This window comes from Rhamphochromis longiceps, linkage group LG8 (assembly GCF_057381845.1).
Source record: "Rhamphochromis longiceps isolate RC_006_pf linkage group LG8, R_longiceps_female_GT1.1, whole genome shotgun sequence".
Taxonomy (NCBI): domain Eukaryota; kingdom Metazoa; phylum Chordata; class Actinopteri; order Cichliformes; family Cichlidae; genus Rhamphochromis; species Rhamphochromis longiceps.
This window is the reverse complement of record NC_140564.1, coordinates 27,020,101-27,033,749: the sequence shown is the minus strand read 5'-3', so window position 1 is coordinate 27,033,749 and position 13,649 is coordinate 27,020,101. Positions and strand designations below refer to the sequence as shown.

The following is a 13,649-nucleotide window of genomic DNA, read 5'->3' as shown; positions in this document are numbered from 1 at the left end:
GTCTGCAGTCGCCGTTACAAGTAACCTCCTGTCCACAGGGGGCAGTGTAGCGTTAAAGTGACTCTTGGGACAGCCAATCAGAGGAAGCCAACACGGGCGCAAAGAAAGGGGAAAAGGAAGGGTCCTTGCCGCCATTTCACGTGAAAAACAGCGCGGTGAAAGAAACGAGCAGAGTGATACTATCAGAAAAACAGCGAGATTTCAAATTCAGTTCATCAGCTACAGCTTTAACTAGCATTGTAGCGGATTAATAGCACGCTAGGGTCTAAAGGTTTTTGTCCTAATTGGCCTGCTTAGTTGTCTGGAGAAGAAAATGAGCTACGGAAGGCCGCCGCCAGACGTTGAGGGGATGACCTCCTTAAAGGTGGACAACCTGACTTACCGAACTTCGCCGGAGACTCTGCGCCGAGTTTTTGAGAAATACGGCCGTGTGGGAGATGTGTATATCCCGCGGGACAGGTACACCAAGGAGAGCCGAGGCTTCGCTTTCGTGCGGTTCCTCGACAAGCGCGACGCCGAAGACGCAATGGACGCCATGGACGGCGCGCTGCTCGACGGGCGGGAGCTTCGGGTTCAGATGGCTCGATACGGAAGGCCGCCAGACTCCATGTACAGCCGGAGAGGCCCTCCGCCACGGAGATACGGATACGGACGCAGAAGCAGAAGGTAATTTAGGTCGTTAGTTTAGCGCAAGGGACTGTTTACACTAAGCTGTTTGCAAAGCACATGGTGACCTAAACGAAAGTAGTTAGCATTCTTCCACTATTTATGTTTACCAGCCAAAGATTGCCTGGTAATCCTCACTGACAAGGTGGCTAGAGCGCAAGGTAGTTTACAAATGCATTATTTGGTATAAATAGTTGTTGGTAACTTAAATATATTGTTTAGTCGTGAATGAAAACAGAAAAAAATTACTTTCACTTTTTCCTATTTAAAAAAAGCTGTAGGACCTTTACTGGCTAAGTTGTTATATTGTTTCTCTCTCTCTTTGTCTGTAGCCGTTCAGCCAGTCCTCGCCGTCGAAGACGTAGCCACAGCCGGTCCAGGAGCAGAAGCCGCTCTAGATCTAGGAGCCGCCACCACTACAGCCGCTCCAGGTCCCGTTCCTACTCCAGGTCAAGGTCCAAGTCTAAGTCCAAATCCAGAACCCCTCGGCGAAGCAAGTCAAAGTCGCCCTCCAGATCTCGGTCCCGCTCCAGGTCCAAGTCAAGGAGTCGAACCCCAGCTTCCAACAGAGGGTCCAGGTCAAAGTCGAAGTCCAGGTCCAGGTCCAAATCCAAGAGTAGACCTAAATCCCCAGAGGACACCGGAGCAGAGTCTTAACCCAAATGCAGATGCAACATGACGGTATAAAGGGGAAAGGGTGGCTTATATTATTAGTTTCAATTATACTAACTAGGGTGGTAATCAGCACCAGTTGGGTTTGTGTTCTGCAGTCTTTGACATTATGGCCATTTACATACAAAGGTCTGCAGAATCCCTGATATTTGTGTTATTTAAATAAGAGTTGGACTGTTGTAGCCAACAGTCCTAGTTCTGTGTGTGCTTTACTTTGCTTGCATGTCCAGCCAATCTAAAGCATGCACAGGCAATGGGAGATTGGGATATTTGTTGAGTATGTATGGGAGGGAGTGGGTGGTTGGGACGTGTGGGGGGGTGCTTCACTCAAAACGTTCACCTAAATGTGGAATTCTTTCCTCCAAGCTGCGGAGTCCTGTTTGCAAAGGGAGGAGGAGATGGGGGTGTTGCAGTGTGAGAGCAGTTAGTGTGTGACCCGCCCATGTGACCTGCCTGTTGCTGAGAGCGATGGCAGGTACTAAGGAGCAGGTCAACAAGGCAACGGTGGTTGCTATGGAGCAGGTCGTCATGGCGGTGGTTCGGGCTGTCAGTTGGTGTATGAGGTGGTGTGGTGAGGTACGTTCACAGGGACCACAGGCAGATGCACTGTGGTGTCCTCCGCCTCTCACAAAGGGAACGGACCCCGAGGTTTGTTTTTCAAATATGCCCGAGTGTAAGAGACTTGTTAGAGCTAGTTTTGGGGAGAGGAAGCGTGTTTTTGTTTTTTAACTATTGTGACAATAAATAGAAATGTTAGGCTTATTAAGAGAAATTAATGTCCATAGAGCCAGTTTGATGTGTCAGGAGAAAGATCAGTACAGAATTACATGTTATAATCCAGGTCAGCTGCAGGAGTTGATGTAACTTCTGGGTTTGGCTCTTGCTAACTCTGTTCTGTCTTTCCTTCCAGATCTCAAATGATTGATGCTATGCTGAGGACATCAGGAAGAGTCTCAGATTGAAGTGGACTCAAATATTGCCACTGAATGCAGACTCAAAGGTTATTGGAACTTGGTCTAACATGTTTTAAATGTCTAATTTGACTTGATCTACCTAAACAAATTCTGTAAATTTGGCATGATTTATCATTGTTTGTAAAGCTGAGCTTATTCAAAGGTATTTGTGAGGGTTTTTTTTTTCTTCCTTCATTTAAATTTTCTTTTTTCACTTTGATTTTTACACTTAATTACTCTGAACTAAAGATTTTCCTCCAGTGAAAACCCTTGTTTACACACCCTTCCCAGTTAGCTATGGAAAGTTTGAAGTTGCTTAAAAAAAAAAAAAAAAGAGGGGGGGGTGTTATTCAGTGTATTTACAGCTATGTTTTACCACTCTTACTTGGAAAATGGCTTGTTGTTCAGTGACAAGCAACCCACTTAATTTGTGACTTGCTAATCCAGCAGCATGCATTTTTCTTTTCTGTCAATTTTTTTTTCTGTCTGGTTAAAGTTGCTTTCCTATGACTCTAACCCTCTTTCTTGTGTATCTTTTGTGCACTAGGCGCAGTTGTGTAGCAGTTGAATAATGCTGGTTAGCTGTTAAGATGCGGTGCAGTGCGGTGGTGACATGGTGTGGCGTGTTGCGGTGCTGAGTGCCCGGTGTGTTCCGGGGCTCGACCCTCCGCTGCTGTTTGCCGGTTTGTAAGCTCACAGGTGTGGCAGATCATCCATCCTCTCCTGTCTTGTGACTTCACCTTCCCTCCATGTGCTGTACAGATCCTCTTCTTTCTTTTCTTTTTATTCTCCCTCCTCCTTCCCCCCCCCCCCCCCCCCCCCCCCCCTTGCTCCTCTCTATGGTTTATCAACTGTTGATAACTGGTCTTGGTCTTTGAAAGTGGTTCCAGTGGGACTCTTAGTTGAAGGGTTTCAAGGGCAGTTCTGCCTGCTTCATGATGTGTATTGCATTCCTCTGTGAACCTCTCAAATGTCTTGTAAGTGCTTACGGTGAATGCTAATAAACATTTTTGTTTAAAATAAATTCATTTCTCACACTTTGTGCTTGTTTAGAGTCTATATTGCTGCTGAGCAATATAGAACTCCAGTTAAAAGCTACAGTGTTCGACTTTTTTCTTTCTGGGTTTTTTTTTTTTTTTTTTTTTTTTTTTTTTTTTTTTTTTTTGTGCTTCCACTGACTGTGCCATTTATTGGGAACAGCAGTCATTATCAGTAAAGATTTTCAGTGGTTAACACGTCTGCCTCGCATGCAAAAGTTCCTCAGGACGTGCGACACCCCCAGCCTCAGCTAGGTGGAGGTGTTGTATCCATCATATAATCTGTCACAAGTCAAAGACACTGATCCATCGATATCTGACAACTCAAAGTGTTTATATCAACAGACGGTTTTGATTTAAGATACTTGATAACAATCTGATGGGTGTTTTTTTTTTTTTTTTTTTTTTTTTTTTTTTTTGTGTGTGTGTATGACCATCATCACTGTGTAGTATGTTTTAATTGTTAGCTAATATCTATCTACAATAGAAATGCGACACTTTATCTTGAAAGCATTGCTAAGCCTGTGGAAATATGCTAAAATGAATTGTTCACACAAATGGGAAGGCTGGGGTGGCATACTGACACTACCGCAGAGGATAAATACAGCAGTTGATAACCTTCAAAGCTGGCTCCATGTTACAGATAAACTATTGGGCCCAAAAACTTGATCTGTGGACTTGCCTATAAGCAGCTGATAAATAACTGAGCCAATATAAACACTCCCAAGAGGAGCAGGAGTTGGTGGTCTTGTAGCAAATAAATGATTTAAACTTCCTTTGATGTACATAATTTTGAATTTATATCAAAACAGAAAATAAAATTAATATAAACAGATATTTAATGTTTAATTATGCACTCTGAAATGGATTTGGGTGTAAAACATAGGCTCCATAATTAATCCCAGCAGTTGTTGATGGGGTGCTTATAATTGTAAAACCATAACAATTATAATGCTTCATGTAAGCCAAGATGGGCATGGAAAAGTTAAAGTGGGTGAACTCTGCTAAAGTTAATGTCAACATTTTATTTTGCAACTACAGTTTTGGTGGACAATTTGTCATTTCTAGCAGAAAAGTTTATCAAACAGGAGACTACACTGGTGCTCAGGGTAGTTGTAAAACTATTTACCATCATTTACATTAGCAACATCTATGTTTGTAAGTTGATCTTTAGTCTGTATATTATTCATTTATTTATTAAAAAATTCAAACTTAAAAGTTGCAGGTGCACACTGTAGTTGTTTGTTGTCGGAGGGATTGATGATGGATGGGTTTTCCTTCAAGGTCGGAAAAGTAAAAGTGCTGTAATGGCTTAAATTTGCATTCCTACTAATGGCCAGTAGGGGGGGGGGGGGGCATCTTGACCAGTATCAAAGGGTTGTATAGAATTATTTATACAGAATGTATTTGGCTCGCTTTGTCTATAACCTTAGAAACACTCTCTTAATGAGTTTATGATCTCATTTTATTGGTGGGTTTAGACCCTTTTTGGGGTCTATAGTGCAGATTCAAACACACTTCACGAAACATTAACAAAGAAAAGACTACTTTGTTCTGATAACACAGGGTTATTGACATAAAAAGTGTTGGTTATGTGTAATTTGTTTTTGTTTGGGGTTTTTTGCCCTTTAAAAAAACTCCTGTCCAGTAGCTTTAGCATGTAGAATCATGGTCTGAATGCTTCGTTGTCCCAAACACATTTGCTTTCCCTCGCTGACCCTAATAAATTGAGGACATTTATTAGTATTAAAATTTAGACTAAAATAAAGTTTGTACTCCTATTTATTGTGTTATTACATGAATTTAGGACAGTTCAGTTAGCTTTGCGTCAAAATAACTGGTACAAATTTTTTTTTTACTTTTACTTGAGAAAAGAAGCTGATTCAGTAGTTTTACCGGAGTATTTTTTTTTTAACACTAGTACTTCTACTTCTACTTAAGTACAGAATATCCGTACTGTGGCCACCTCTACAGTCTATCCATCCATCTCATCTCATGTAGTTCGCTCTTGGTTCACCTTCCACTTTAATCCGTGATGCAGACTACTTGGAAGGTGCACACTAAGGTAACAACACCTTATGTATAAACTGTCGGTAAACCCGGCTTGACTTCATCAGCCTGCACCTTAGGCACACGGGCTCTGTCACAAACCATTTTAGTTTCTCGCTTTGTGCGCTAGGACCGCCGCTGATGCGATTAACGGCACAGACGGGCGGCGAGCCGAGACACAGCACGTTGCAGAGGGCCGTGCATGCCCACCTGACAAGCACGACAGCCTGGGGATATAACCGCAGGGATATTCGGCTCACATGGAGTGAGGGGCGGAACCAGAGGATGTGACGTCCAGCTCGGAGAGGAGATTGTACCATACCATCTCGTAAACGCTGCTCGTTAACGTTGATGTTTGGTGGGGATTACTGCAAGCAGCGGGATGGCCGATTGAGCGCATACGGTGGGTTAAAGTGAACGGAAAGCGGAACAGCAGCATTTAAGAGTCACAACACGGGGGCAAGGCACGCCTACAATGGATATAACCTTTGTATTATTTGCTATTATTTCTACGCTTCTCGCCATTGTGGTCGCAACGTCGCTTTTTAACGGCTCTTCGCCTGCAGCAGACTTTGCAAATGCGCGGAGTTATTTCGGACACAGAGATGGTGTGACCGGAGGATTAGATCAATCCGGGCCGAAACAGAATGGCCATCTACCCGATAAGAAAAAGAAGAAGGAGGCGGACGACTGGTGCGAAATCAGCGGGAGCTCACACGATCACTGGGATGTAGTGAAATCTGTGCTTTCTGTAAGTAGCCTGTCTGTAATCCGCCTGTCATTTAGTGTAAACACAGAGGTCTGCGTAGATCTCCCACAATCTGTTTCACAACTATCCCTCCCACTGAGAGACTCAAACCCAAGTATAGAAGCTCAGAAAAACATTTAGATCCTTATTTCTATGATTCTCAATTTAAAATGACCGTAAACTTAAAGGTTGTGTAAAAAATGCACTAATTCTGATGTATTAGTGTTTACAACGTTACATGTGAATACAATATCAGTACTGATGCATTAACGTGAAATCAGAATTTTAAGGTTGTAGCTTTTCCTCACAAAGATGTTTCACCTTCTTTGTAGACAGCTGCGTATGTCAGCTGATTGGACAGTATTCAGTATAAATTTTGATAAAATGCTTACTTGGAGCCAAAGTTGAATCTCAAATGTGAATAATAAAGGTTTCTCTTATCATAGTAGGTGTATCATTCCTGATAGTTTTTGGCAATAATTCAAAAATAAGAGATGATTTGATCAGTCAAGAAAATGAGAAGTATAAACTGTACCTAGTGGTAGTTGTTTTTTAACTTAATAAAAAAAAACAACTACCACTAGGCCCCTCATTTTGGGTCTGTGTGGGAAATCCAGGATATGCTTACTGAGTGTGTAAATTCATCAGTGACATCACTGTCTGTGAGGAAAACATTGAAAAGTATGGTATGATTCTCCTCATTTATCCCTTAATTATCTAACAGGAGGAAGCACACTCCCACCCTCAATCTGAAGAACTGGAAACCCTGGCTGATTGGTCCAGGCCTGGATCTAGGAATACAATCTTAGAGGCAGAGTCATCATCCAATGCTTCATCAGGGACAGGCCGAAGGTCGCTCATTGGGCTTTCTGATACAGAGCTCCTAAAGTGTGCTTTTTCTTACCCCCAAACTGAAGGAGCATCAGAGAGAGCTGGGATGAATGGTATGCACTTTTACTCACTTGGAAAGAGCAAAATATTTTGTTTGTTTGTTTGTTTGTTTGTTTGTTTGTTTGTTTGTTTGTTTGTTTGTTTGTTTGTTTGTTTGTTTTTAATCAAAATTTGATCTGTTTCAGCAGAAAAGGTGGAATCAAATGCAAATAATTCCTTGAAGTACGTCCCAGGAAAGGCACGATCCCACCACTTGGAAAAGATGATGACCAAAGAGGAGCTGGAGGAGGAGCAGAGGTCAGTGAAAACTACAAATATGAAAACCAGTTTCAAGGCTCAGCCTATAGAAAAAGGCAATTTATTAATCAGCAACAAGCAATTATTATTCTCCAAAACTGTCCATCATGATACTTACCTGTACACAACCTGGTGACCAGAAATCTTTTTTATTAAAGGTTCCGTGCAGAACTTTTGATTGATTTAACTGCAGTCTTTAACATGGCATAGCTAGCACTGGTTTGAAGCTGACCACCCCAGCATGCTTGAAGGTGTTGTTCGGAAACACAATCCAAAGCCACATCCATTTTTTGTGTTTTGCCTGTATGTGGAATCTATGTCTTTTAAACAGAAATCAGGCTGTTAGAGCGTTTAAAGGTTCACGTTTAGTGGCTTGCACTTTATTCTTAAAGCATCATAAAATGTTTTCTTATGGCAAATAAACTTATAAAAAACATCTATTTATAACATTGCAAATTAAAATCTCAGAACTGGATGTCATCACTCCTTAGTTTAACATTTGTAACTCTAAAAACAATCTTAACTAAATGTGTGTTTTTCATCTATTTTGCTTTTTCAGCACCCTCCTCCCTCTAACCTTATCTACGCTGCCTCACGTGTGGTTGTGTTTCTTTAGACTGACACTCTGAGCCTTCCATCTTTAGCTCCTGTATCACTGCACAGCTTTAGGCTAAACTGAGTAAGGCGAGATTGAGTCTTTGCCAGGCATTAGCTGATGGATGAATGGCACTCAACTTAAAAAAAAAACAAAAAACATTTAAAGTTTTTTTTTGTTTTTGTTTTTTTAGCACTGCTGGGTGAAAAATAATAGTCTTTTTTCTGCATGCCCTGCTCTTATCATTGCAGGATATACTTCACCACAAACTTTAACTGTCTGTAATCCTGAAAAAGGAGCAAACTGGGTAAAGTATGACACATTGTCACCTGCTTGTCCCAGAAGAGTCACTTTCTGGCCATTGCATGAAAACTACTTCAAACTTGACCTCAGCAGTGTTTTCTGACTTTAAGCTTCATTGGCCATTAAGCGACTGATGTAACTGTGGAGCGTTGCTTACCCGATCACACTCTCACTCCTCCTGCTGCCCCTTTATTCCACATTAGACGTGTGATCCTCAGGTGTCACAACAGGTGTTGATTGTATCTCCAGTGTTTGATCCTTCCAGGAATTTCCTCTCCTCTGCCACACGGTGGAGTCAGTGTAATGTAACACAAGGACCTGTGGAGACAAGCAACCCCAGTCATCTCATAAAATATTCAGGAATCAATTATAAGTGATTAAATATTAGACAGTCTGAACTGATACAAAGTCACATTGATGCTGGTAATGTCGTTTTTATTGAAACAATTTTCTATGAGATATGACATTCAATGTCTTTGTGTTTATAACTTTTACCTGTTAGAAGTTCACAATTATTTCTGCTGTTCCCTCCTTTCTCTTAGTTGCAGTAGTAGTATAACATTTGCAGTAAAAATGTTGATGCCTATAGCTCACATATGCTGGTCCAAGTCAGTTGATGAGTTTGTAGCCTTGTAGGTTTTTGTTGTGGTTTCTTTTATCTCTAAGCAAATTTCTGCAGAGCCAAAATTCATGACTGCAAACCATGGGAGGATGTTCAGTCTGCCTACATATGTCTAGGTTGGGAGCAACAACAAAAGGAAACAGGAAGAAGGTTCCATGTTCTGGCCTAGTGAAAACTGAGAATTTACATTCATTTGACAACTATTGCTAGCCTGCACTGACTGTTTGTGTATTCTGCACATGGTACCACTGCTGCATCCCAGAATGCAAAGCATATGGGATGACTGGGGGAAGGTAAAAATCTCAGATTTGCAAATTATATGGTAGCTGGATTGGATTGAGGTCAGATCATGTTCTCACCATAAACAAACTGCTCTGGAGATTGTTTGGAGCTGAACAGAGACCCCTATTTCCAGAGGCTCTTGTTACAGTTGTTTTATTCTTCACTCTAGTCAGATTGCTAAAACTAATCAAAAAATTAAACTGACTTAAAAACTGCAGTTGAGAACACCCTACAAAGCTTTTGCGCTCTTCACTATATTAGAATTGCTACAAACTTTCTGCAGAATCATAAATAAGATTAAACAACCCTGCAAACTATTGATAATTTGGCTTTAATGACTTTTTAGTCCTTCCATCTGGTAAATATTTAAGGACCCAGTCCCACAGACCGATCAACAACCGTCTGGTAACAAATGGTCACTATAGGAAAAGTGCCCTGACTGATTCTGAAGTGGTGACTAGAGGTTGCTTGCTCTTGGTTTATGAAATTGGTCATAGAAAATGTTTATGGTTCAGCAAGCAGATTGCTTTGGGCACTCATAGTTTGCATGAAAGATGCCGACTTGTCTGCAAACACTTGCTCACTACTCACACTCAAAGAAATGCAACACCTGAAAAGAAGAAAAGAAAGAAAAAGCACTTTTTAAAACATGTTTTCAGATCAGCTCACCACAACTTGCCTCGACTCGGATCAGTTGGTTTTCCATTACAATTGAGTACCACATAATGTGCATGGTGGTCGCTATAACAAAGGTGGACGTTGAGGCAATGATATATCTGCTGCACTGGATTATAAGGCGTACTGTCAATTTTTGAGAAAATAAAAAGGATTTTAAGTGCGCCTTATAGTCCGAAAAATATGGTGCCTCATTCCCGGGTTTCAAAAATGCCAATTCTGATTTTCGCTCTCATGACTCATCAAGTGACACCACTGACCAGTCAATCAGCGGCATGCAGTCTGATGACTTCACATTTTACTACTTGATCAGATCGCTTGCAACCCCTGCTGAGCAGGTACTATTTTAGTACTGGTGTTGGCCAGAGGGGCCGATGGCGCGATATGGCAGCCTCGCTTCTGTCAGTCTGCCCCAGGGCAGCTGTGGCTACAACCGTAGCTTGCCTCTACCAGTGTGTGAATGCGAGAGTGAATGAATAGTGGCATTGTAAAGCGCGTTGGGTGCCTTGAAAAGCGCTATATAAATCCAATCCATTATTATTATTATTATTATTATTATTATTATTATTACCTAGTGCCATGTGCTGTGATGTAATGAAAATTCCTGAAAATCATGGCTAGTTGAACCGAGTAGGTAGTAATGGAAAAGGGGCTAATTACTTCATTTCCATGAATTCCTTCCATACTACATGGCGCCCCTTGTGGCAGATCTGTTTGCAACGCGCTCTGAGTTCTACGCTCGCTTCGACACCCTCAACATCAACTATCACAGAGGGATTCTACCAGTGGAGGCAGCACAGAGCTCTTCACTCACTGACATCGACTGAGTTTTATACAAGGTTCTGAGGAGGACTAACCCCTGAAAAGCAGCCAGCTCTGACAATGTCCCCGGCTGTGCTTTGAGGGTCTGCTCTTCAGAGCTGTGGTGTTTACAGACATTATCAATTTGCCCACATGCTTCAAGTCCACCACCATAGTGCCCCTCCCCAAGAAAAAAAACCATAACCTGTTTGAATGACTATTGCCCCATCACACTCACTTCAATTGTAATCTGTTAATCAGGGGTCCTCAATTCCAGGCCTCAAGGGCCGGTGTGCTGCAGTTTTTAGATGTGTCCGTGATCCAACACAGCTGATTCAAATTGCTAAATTACCTCCTCAACATGTCTTGCCGTTCTCCAGAGGCAAGAGACCCAGGGTGAGATCTAAAACCTGCAGGACACCGGCCCTCGAGGCCTGGAGTTGGGGACCCCTGCTGTTAATGTTGCCATCCACACAGCCCTGTCACACCTCGAAAATAAGGATACCGGTGTTCGAATGCAGTTTATAGACTACAGTTCAGCATTCAACACCGTCATCCCAAACAGACTGGTGGGGAAGCTGTCTACTCTTGGCCTAACACTACCCCCCCTCTGTTGCTGGGTCCTGGACTTCCTCAAAGGCAGACCTCAGTTAGTCCACTCCTGTACACCCTCTTCACCTATGACTACGTCCACTCCAAGAGCAAGACCTCCTCCATTAAGTTTGCTGATGACACAACCATCGTCAGGCTGATCACTGGTGAAGAGGAGACTACTTACAGGGAAGAGGTGGCCTAGCTGGCGTCCTGGTGCCTGGAAAATAATCTCTCCTTAAATGCTGAGAAGACTTAGGAGATTATTTTTGACCCAAGGCTGAGGAGAGACCAGCACGCTGCACTACACATCAACAAGACTCGGGTGGAGAGGGTGAAGACCTTCAAATTCCTCTGCACCCTCATCAGTGAGGATATCACCTGGACCCATAACACACGGCAGATCACCAAGAAGGCTCAACAACAACTCTTCTTCCTAAGGAAGCTGAGAAAGTTTGAATTAAACTCCAAACTTCTCAGCAACTTTTACAGGTGCACAGTGGAGAGTATCCTGACAAACTCCATCATAGTGTGGTATGGGAACAGCACCACTCAGGACAGAAAGGCTCTCCAGTGTGTTATTAAAACAGCACAACTCATCTGTGGAGTACCACACCCACCACTACAGGACATTTACAACACTCATTTCAGGAAAAGGGCACACATGTCAAGGACCGCACCCACCCACAGCACACAGTGTTAACACTCCTGCCATCTGGCAGACGCTACAGGACTGTGAAAACAAGGACAACCAGAATAAACAACAGTTTCTATCCACAGGCCATCAGGCTACTGTCAAACTTTAATTATCCATAAATGTAAATTTGCCATTTTTTTACATTTATATTAACCTGTAGATTTGGAGTTTTTGTACATATCTTTACATATACACCTTAATATTGCATACTCTGTATATATTATCACTGTGATTGTGTTCCAACTACTTGTACTTTAAATTCTGATTACACCCACCCATAAGCTACATAAGTTACAAGTGCTACAAAGCCCCGTATTACTTATTTATGACTTTCTTTTAGTTGTGTGAAGGGAACCTGCAATGTATGAATGTATGAGTTTTATTGCTCTGCATAACCATTTGTGTTTTGCGGTACACATGGCAATAAACTTATTGAATTTTGAATACTATTGCAACATGAGGCCTAGCATTGTTGTGGACCAGCTGGAACCCCACATCTACTGTATATGTGTAGGATCCTACAATGTGTCCAAGAACTTCATCCCAATACCTAACGGTAGTCAGGGTAACGTTATCTAGTCTACAAAGGTCCATGCCTCCCTGCATGGATATGCCTTCCCAGACCATAACTGACCCATCCTCAAGTCACACATGGTGAATGATGTTACAGGCAACATGTTGTTTTCTTAAGCTTCTCCAGACCCACAGTGTGAACCTCCTTTCATTTGTGAAAAGCAAAGGGCAGCGGTGGTGGACCTGCCAATTCGAGTATTCTGTGGCAAATGCCAGTTGGGCTCCACATTGCTCAGGCCACCCTCATGAAGCATGTTTCTGATTGTTTGGTCAAAGACAGTCACACCAGTGGCTTGCCGATTTTTTGGGTTCTGGGAATGCTTATACTGTTCCTGCATCCACAACGGAGCAGATACAGGTCCTACTGATGGGTTAATAACTTTCTACGGCCCTGTCCAGCTCTCATAGAGTCAATCGTCAGTGGCCTCCACCTGTAAAACCATTCCTGTTTTGAGTGTTGTGTGTTTTTGTTATTTGAGTATATTATTGAACTAAATAGTGTAAATAAAGTCTTTGAAAGTAATCCAACATGTCCAGGATTGTTTGCATTTTTCACCTCTCAGTATTTCTTTTGTTCTTTTCTTCCCAGGGTGCAGCATGAGCAACTGACTGCAATCTTTCAGCTACTGAAAGAGAACAAGGAGACTTTTGGGGAGGTGTCAGAGGGAGACATAGAGGAGCAGCTCCGACTCTACTCCATCTGAGAGCCCTGTCGTGTCATAGATGCTCACTACAACCGTTTATTCTTAAAAACTACTAAAAAACTTCTCCAGTACACCAAATGAACTTTTTTGCAGTATTCAACGTGGCTGGACAGTGCTCTCCCAATTTTCTGATTTATTGTGTTTTACTGCTTGGATTTTGTTGTTCTGACCACCTGTCATCCACACGAAGGGAAAACCAAACTAGACTGGATCAATTCTCACACTGAGCAGGTTAATATATGAATGAATCCTAAAAGAAATTAAAGGAATGCTGTTTATTTTACTTTTAAAATATATTGCAGATATAAGTGATATAAACTCTGAGTTATGTTTGTTTCTGAAGTTGGTTGTCTAATAAAACACATTGTTGCTAATATCTGTGTGTGTGGCTTTGTGTGTCTGAATACATTTGTTTGCTTATCTGTCTGCAAGCTGTGGTGTAGCCCAGCCCATTCCCATCAGTGAGAGCGTGTCAGTTTTAGAAGGAAGTGCA

General features: G+C 42.1%; 2 protein-coding genes across 7 annotated transcripts; both read left to right on the top strand.

Annotated features, from left to right (window-relative positions):
- The first annotated feature begins 4 nt into the window (after positions 1 to 4).
- On the top strand, positions 5 to 3,082 carry srsf2a (serine and arginine rich splicing factor 2a). Of its 3 annotated transcripts, XR_014913073.1 has the most exons (4): positions 5 to 666; positions 999 to 1,347; positions 2,249 to 2,338; positions 2,839 to 3,082. XR_014913073.1 is itself a non-coding variant. In XM_085416828.1 (3 exons), exons 1-2 carry the CDS (start codon positions 314 to 316, stop codon positions 1,321 to 1,323), a joined length of 678 nt encoding a protein of 225 aa, XP_085272954.1. In that variant the 5' UTR covers positions 5 to 313; the 3' UTR covers positions 1,324 to 1,347; positions 2,249 to 2,667. The 3 variants fall into 3 exon arrangements, 2 of the variants coding, with proteins under 2 accessions (XP_085272954.1, XP_085272953.1); XM_085416828.1 differs by lacking the exon at positions 2,839 to 3,082 and having other exon boundaries at positions 2,249 to 2,667; XM_085416827.1 differs by lacking the exon at positions 2,839 to 3,082 and having other exon boundaries at positions 999 to 2,667.
- Positions 3,083 to 5,534: 2,452 nt separating this feature from the next.
- Positions 5,535 to 13,530, top strand: mxra7 (matrix-remodelling associated 7). Of its 4 annotated transcripts, none has more exons than XM_085416821.1 (5): positions 5,535 to 6,128; positions 6,850 to 7,069; positions 7,202 to 7,313; positions 8,160 to 8,215; positions 13,042 to 13,530. In XM_085416821.1, exons 1-4 carry the CDS (start codon positions 5,853 to 5,855, stop codon positions 8,191 to 8,193), a joined length of 642 nt encoding a protein of 213 aa, XP_085272947.1. In that variant the 5' UTR covers positions 5,535 to 5,852; the 3' UTR covers positions 8,194 to 8,215; positions 13,042 to 13,530. The 4 variants fall into 4 exon arrangements, with proteins under 4 accessions (XP_085272947.1, XP_085272948.1, XP_085272945.1 ...); XM_085416822.1 differs by having other exon boundaries at positions 5,541 to 6,128; positions 7,205 to 7,313; XM_085416819.1 differs by lacking the exon at positions 8,160 to 8,215 and having other exon boundaries at positions 5,542 to 6,128.
- The last annotated feature ends 119 nt before the right edge of the window (positions 13,531 to 13,649 follow it).

Excerpts from the sequence above, each read along its gene's own strand:
- srsf2a (XM_085416828.1), top strand. The coding sequence starts at position 314 with ATGAGCTACGGAAGGCCGCCGCCAGACGTTGAGGGGATGACCTCCTTA. Across the intron at positions 667-998 it reads TACGGACGCAGAAGCAGAAG|CCGTTCAGCCAGTCCTCGCC; the intron begins GTAATTTAGGTC and ends CTTTGTCTGTAG.
- mxra7 (XM_085416819.1), top strand. The coding sequence starts at position 5,853 with ATGGATATAACCTTTGTATTATTTGCTATTATTTCTACGCTTCTCGCC. Across the intron at positions 6,129-6,849 it reads TAGTGAAATCTGTGCTTTCT|GAGGAAGCACACTCCCACCC; the intron begins GTAAGTAGCCTG and ends ATTATCTAACAG. Across the intron at positions 7,070-7,201 it reads AGAGAGAGCTGGGATGAATG|CAGAAAAGGTGGAATCAAAT; the intron begins GTATGCACTTTT and ends GATCTGTTTCAG.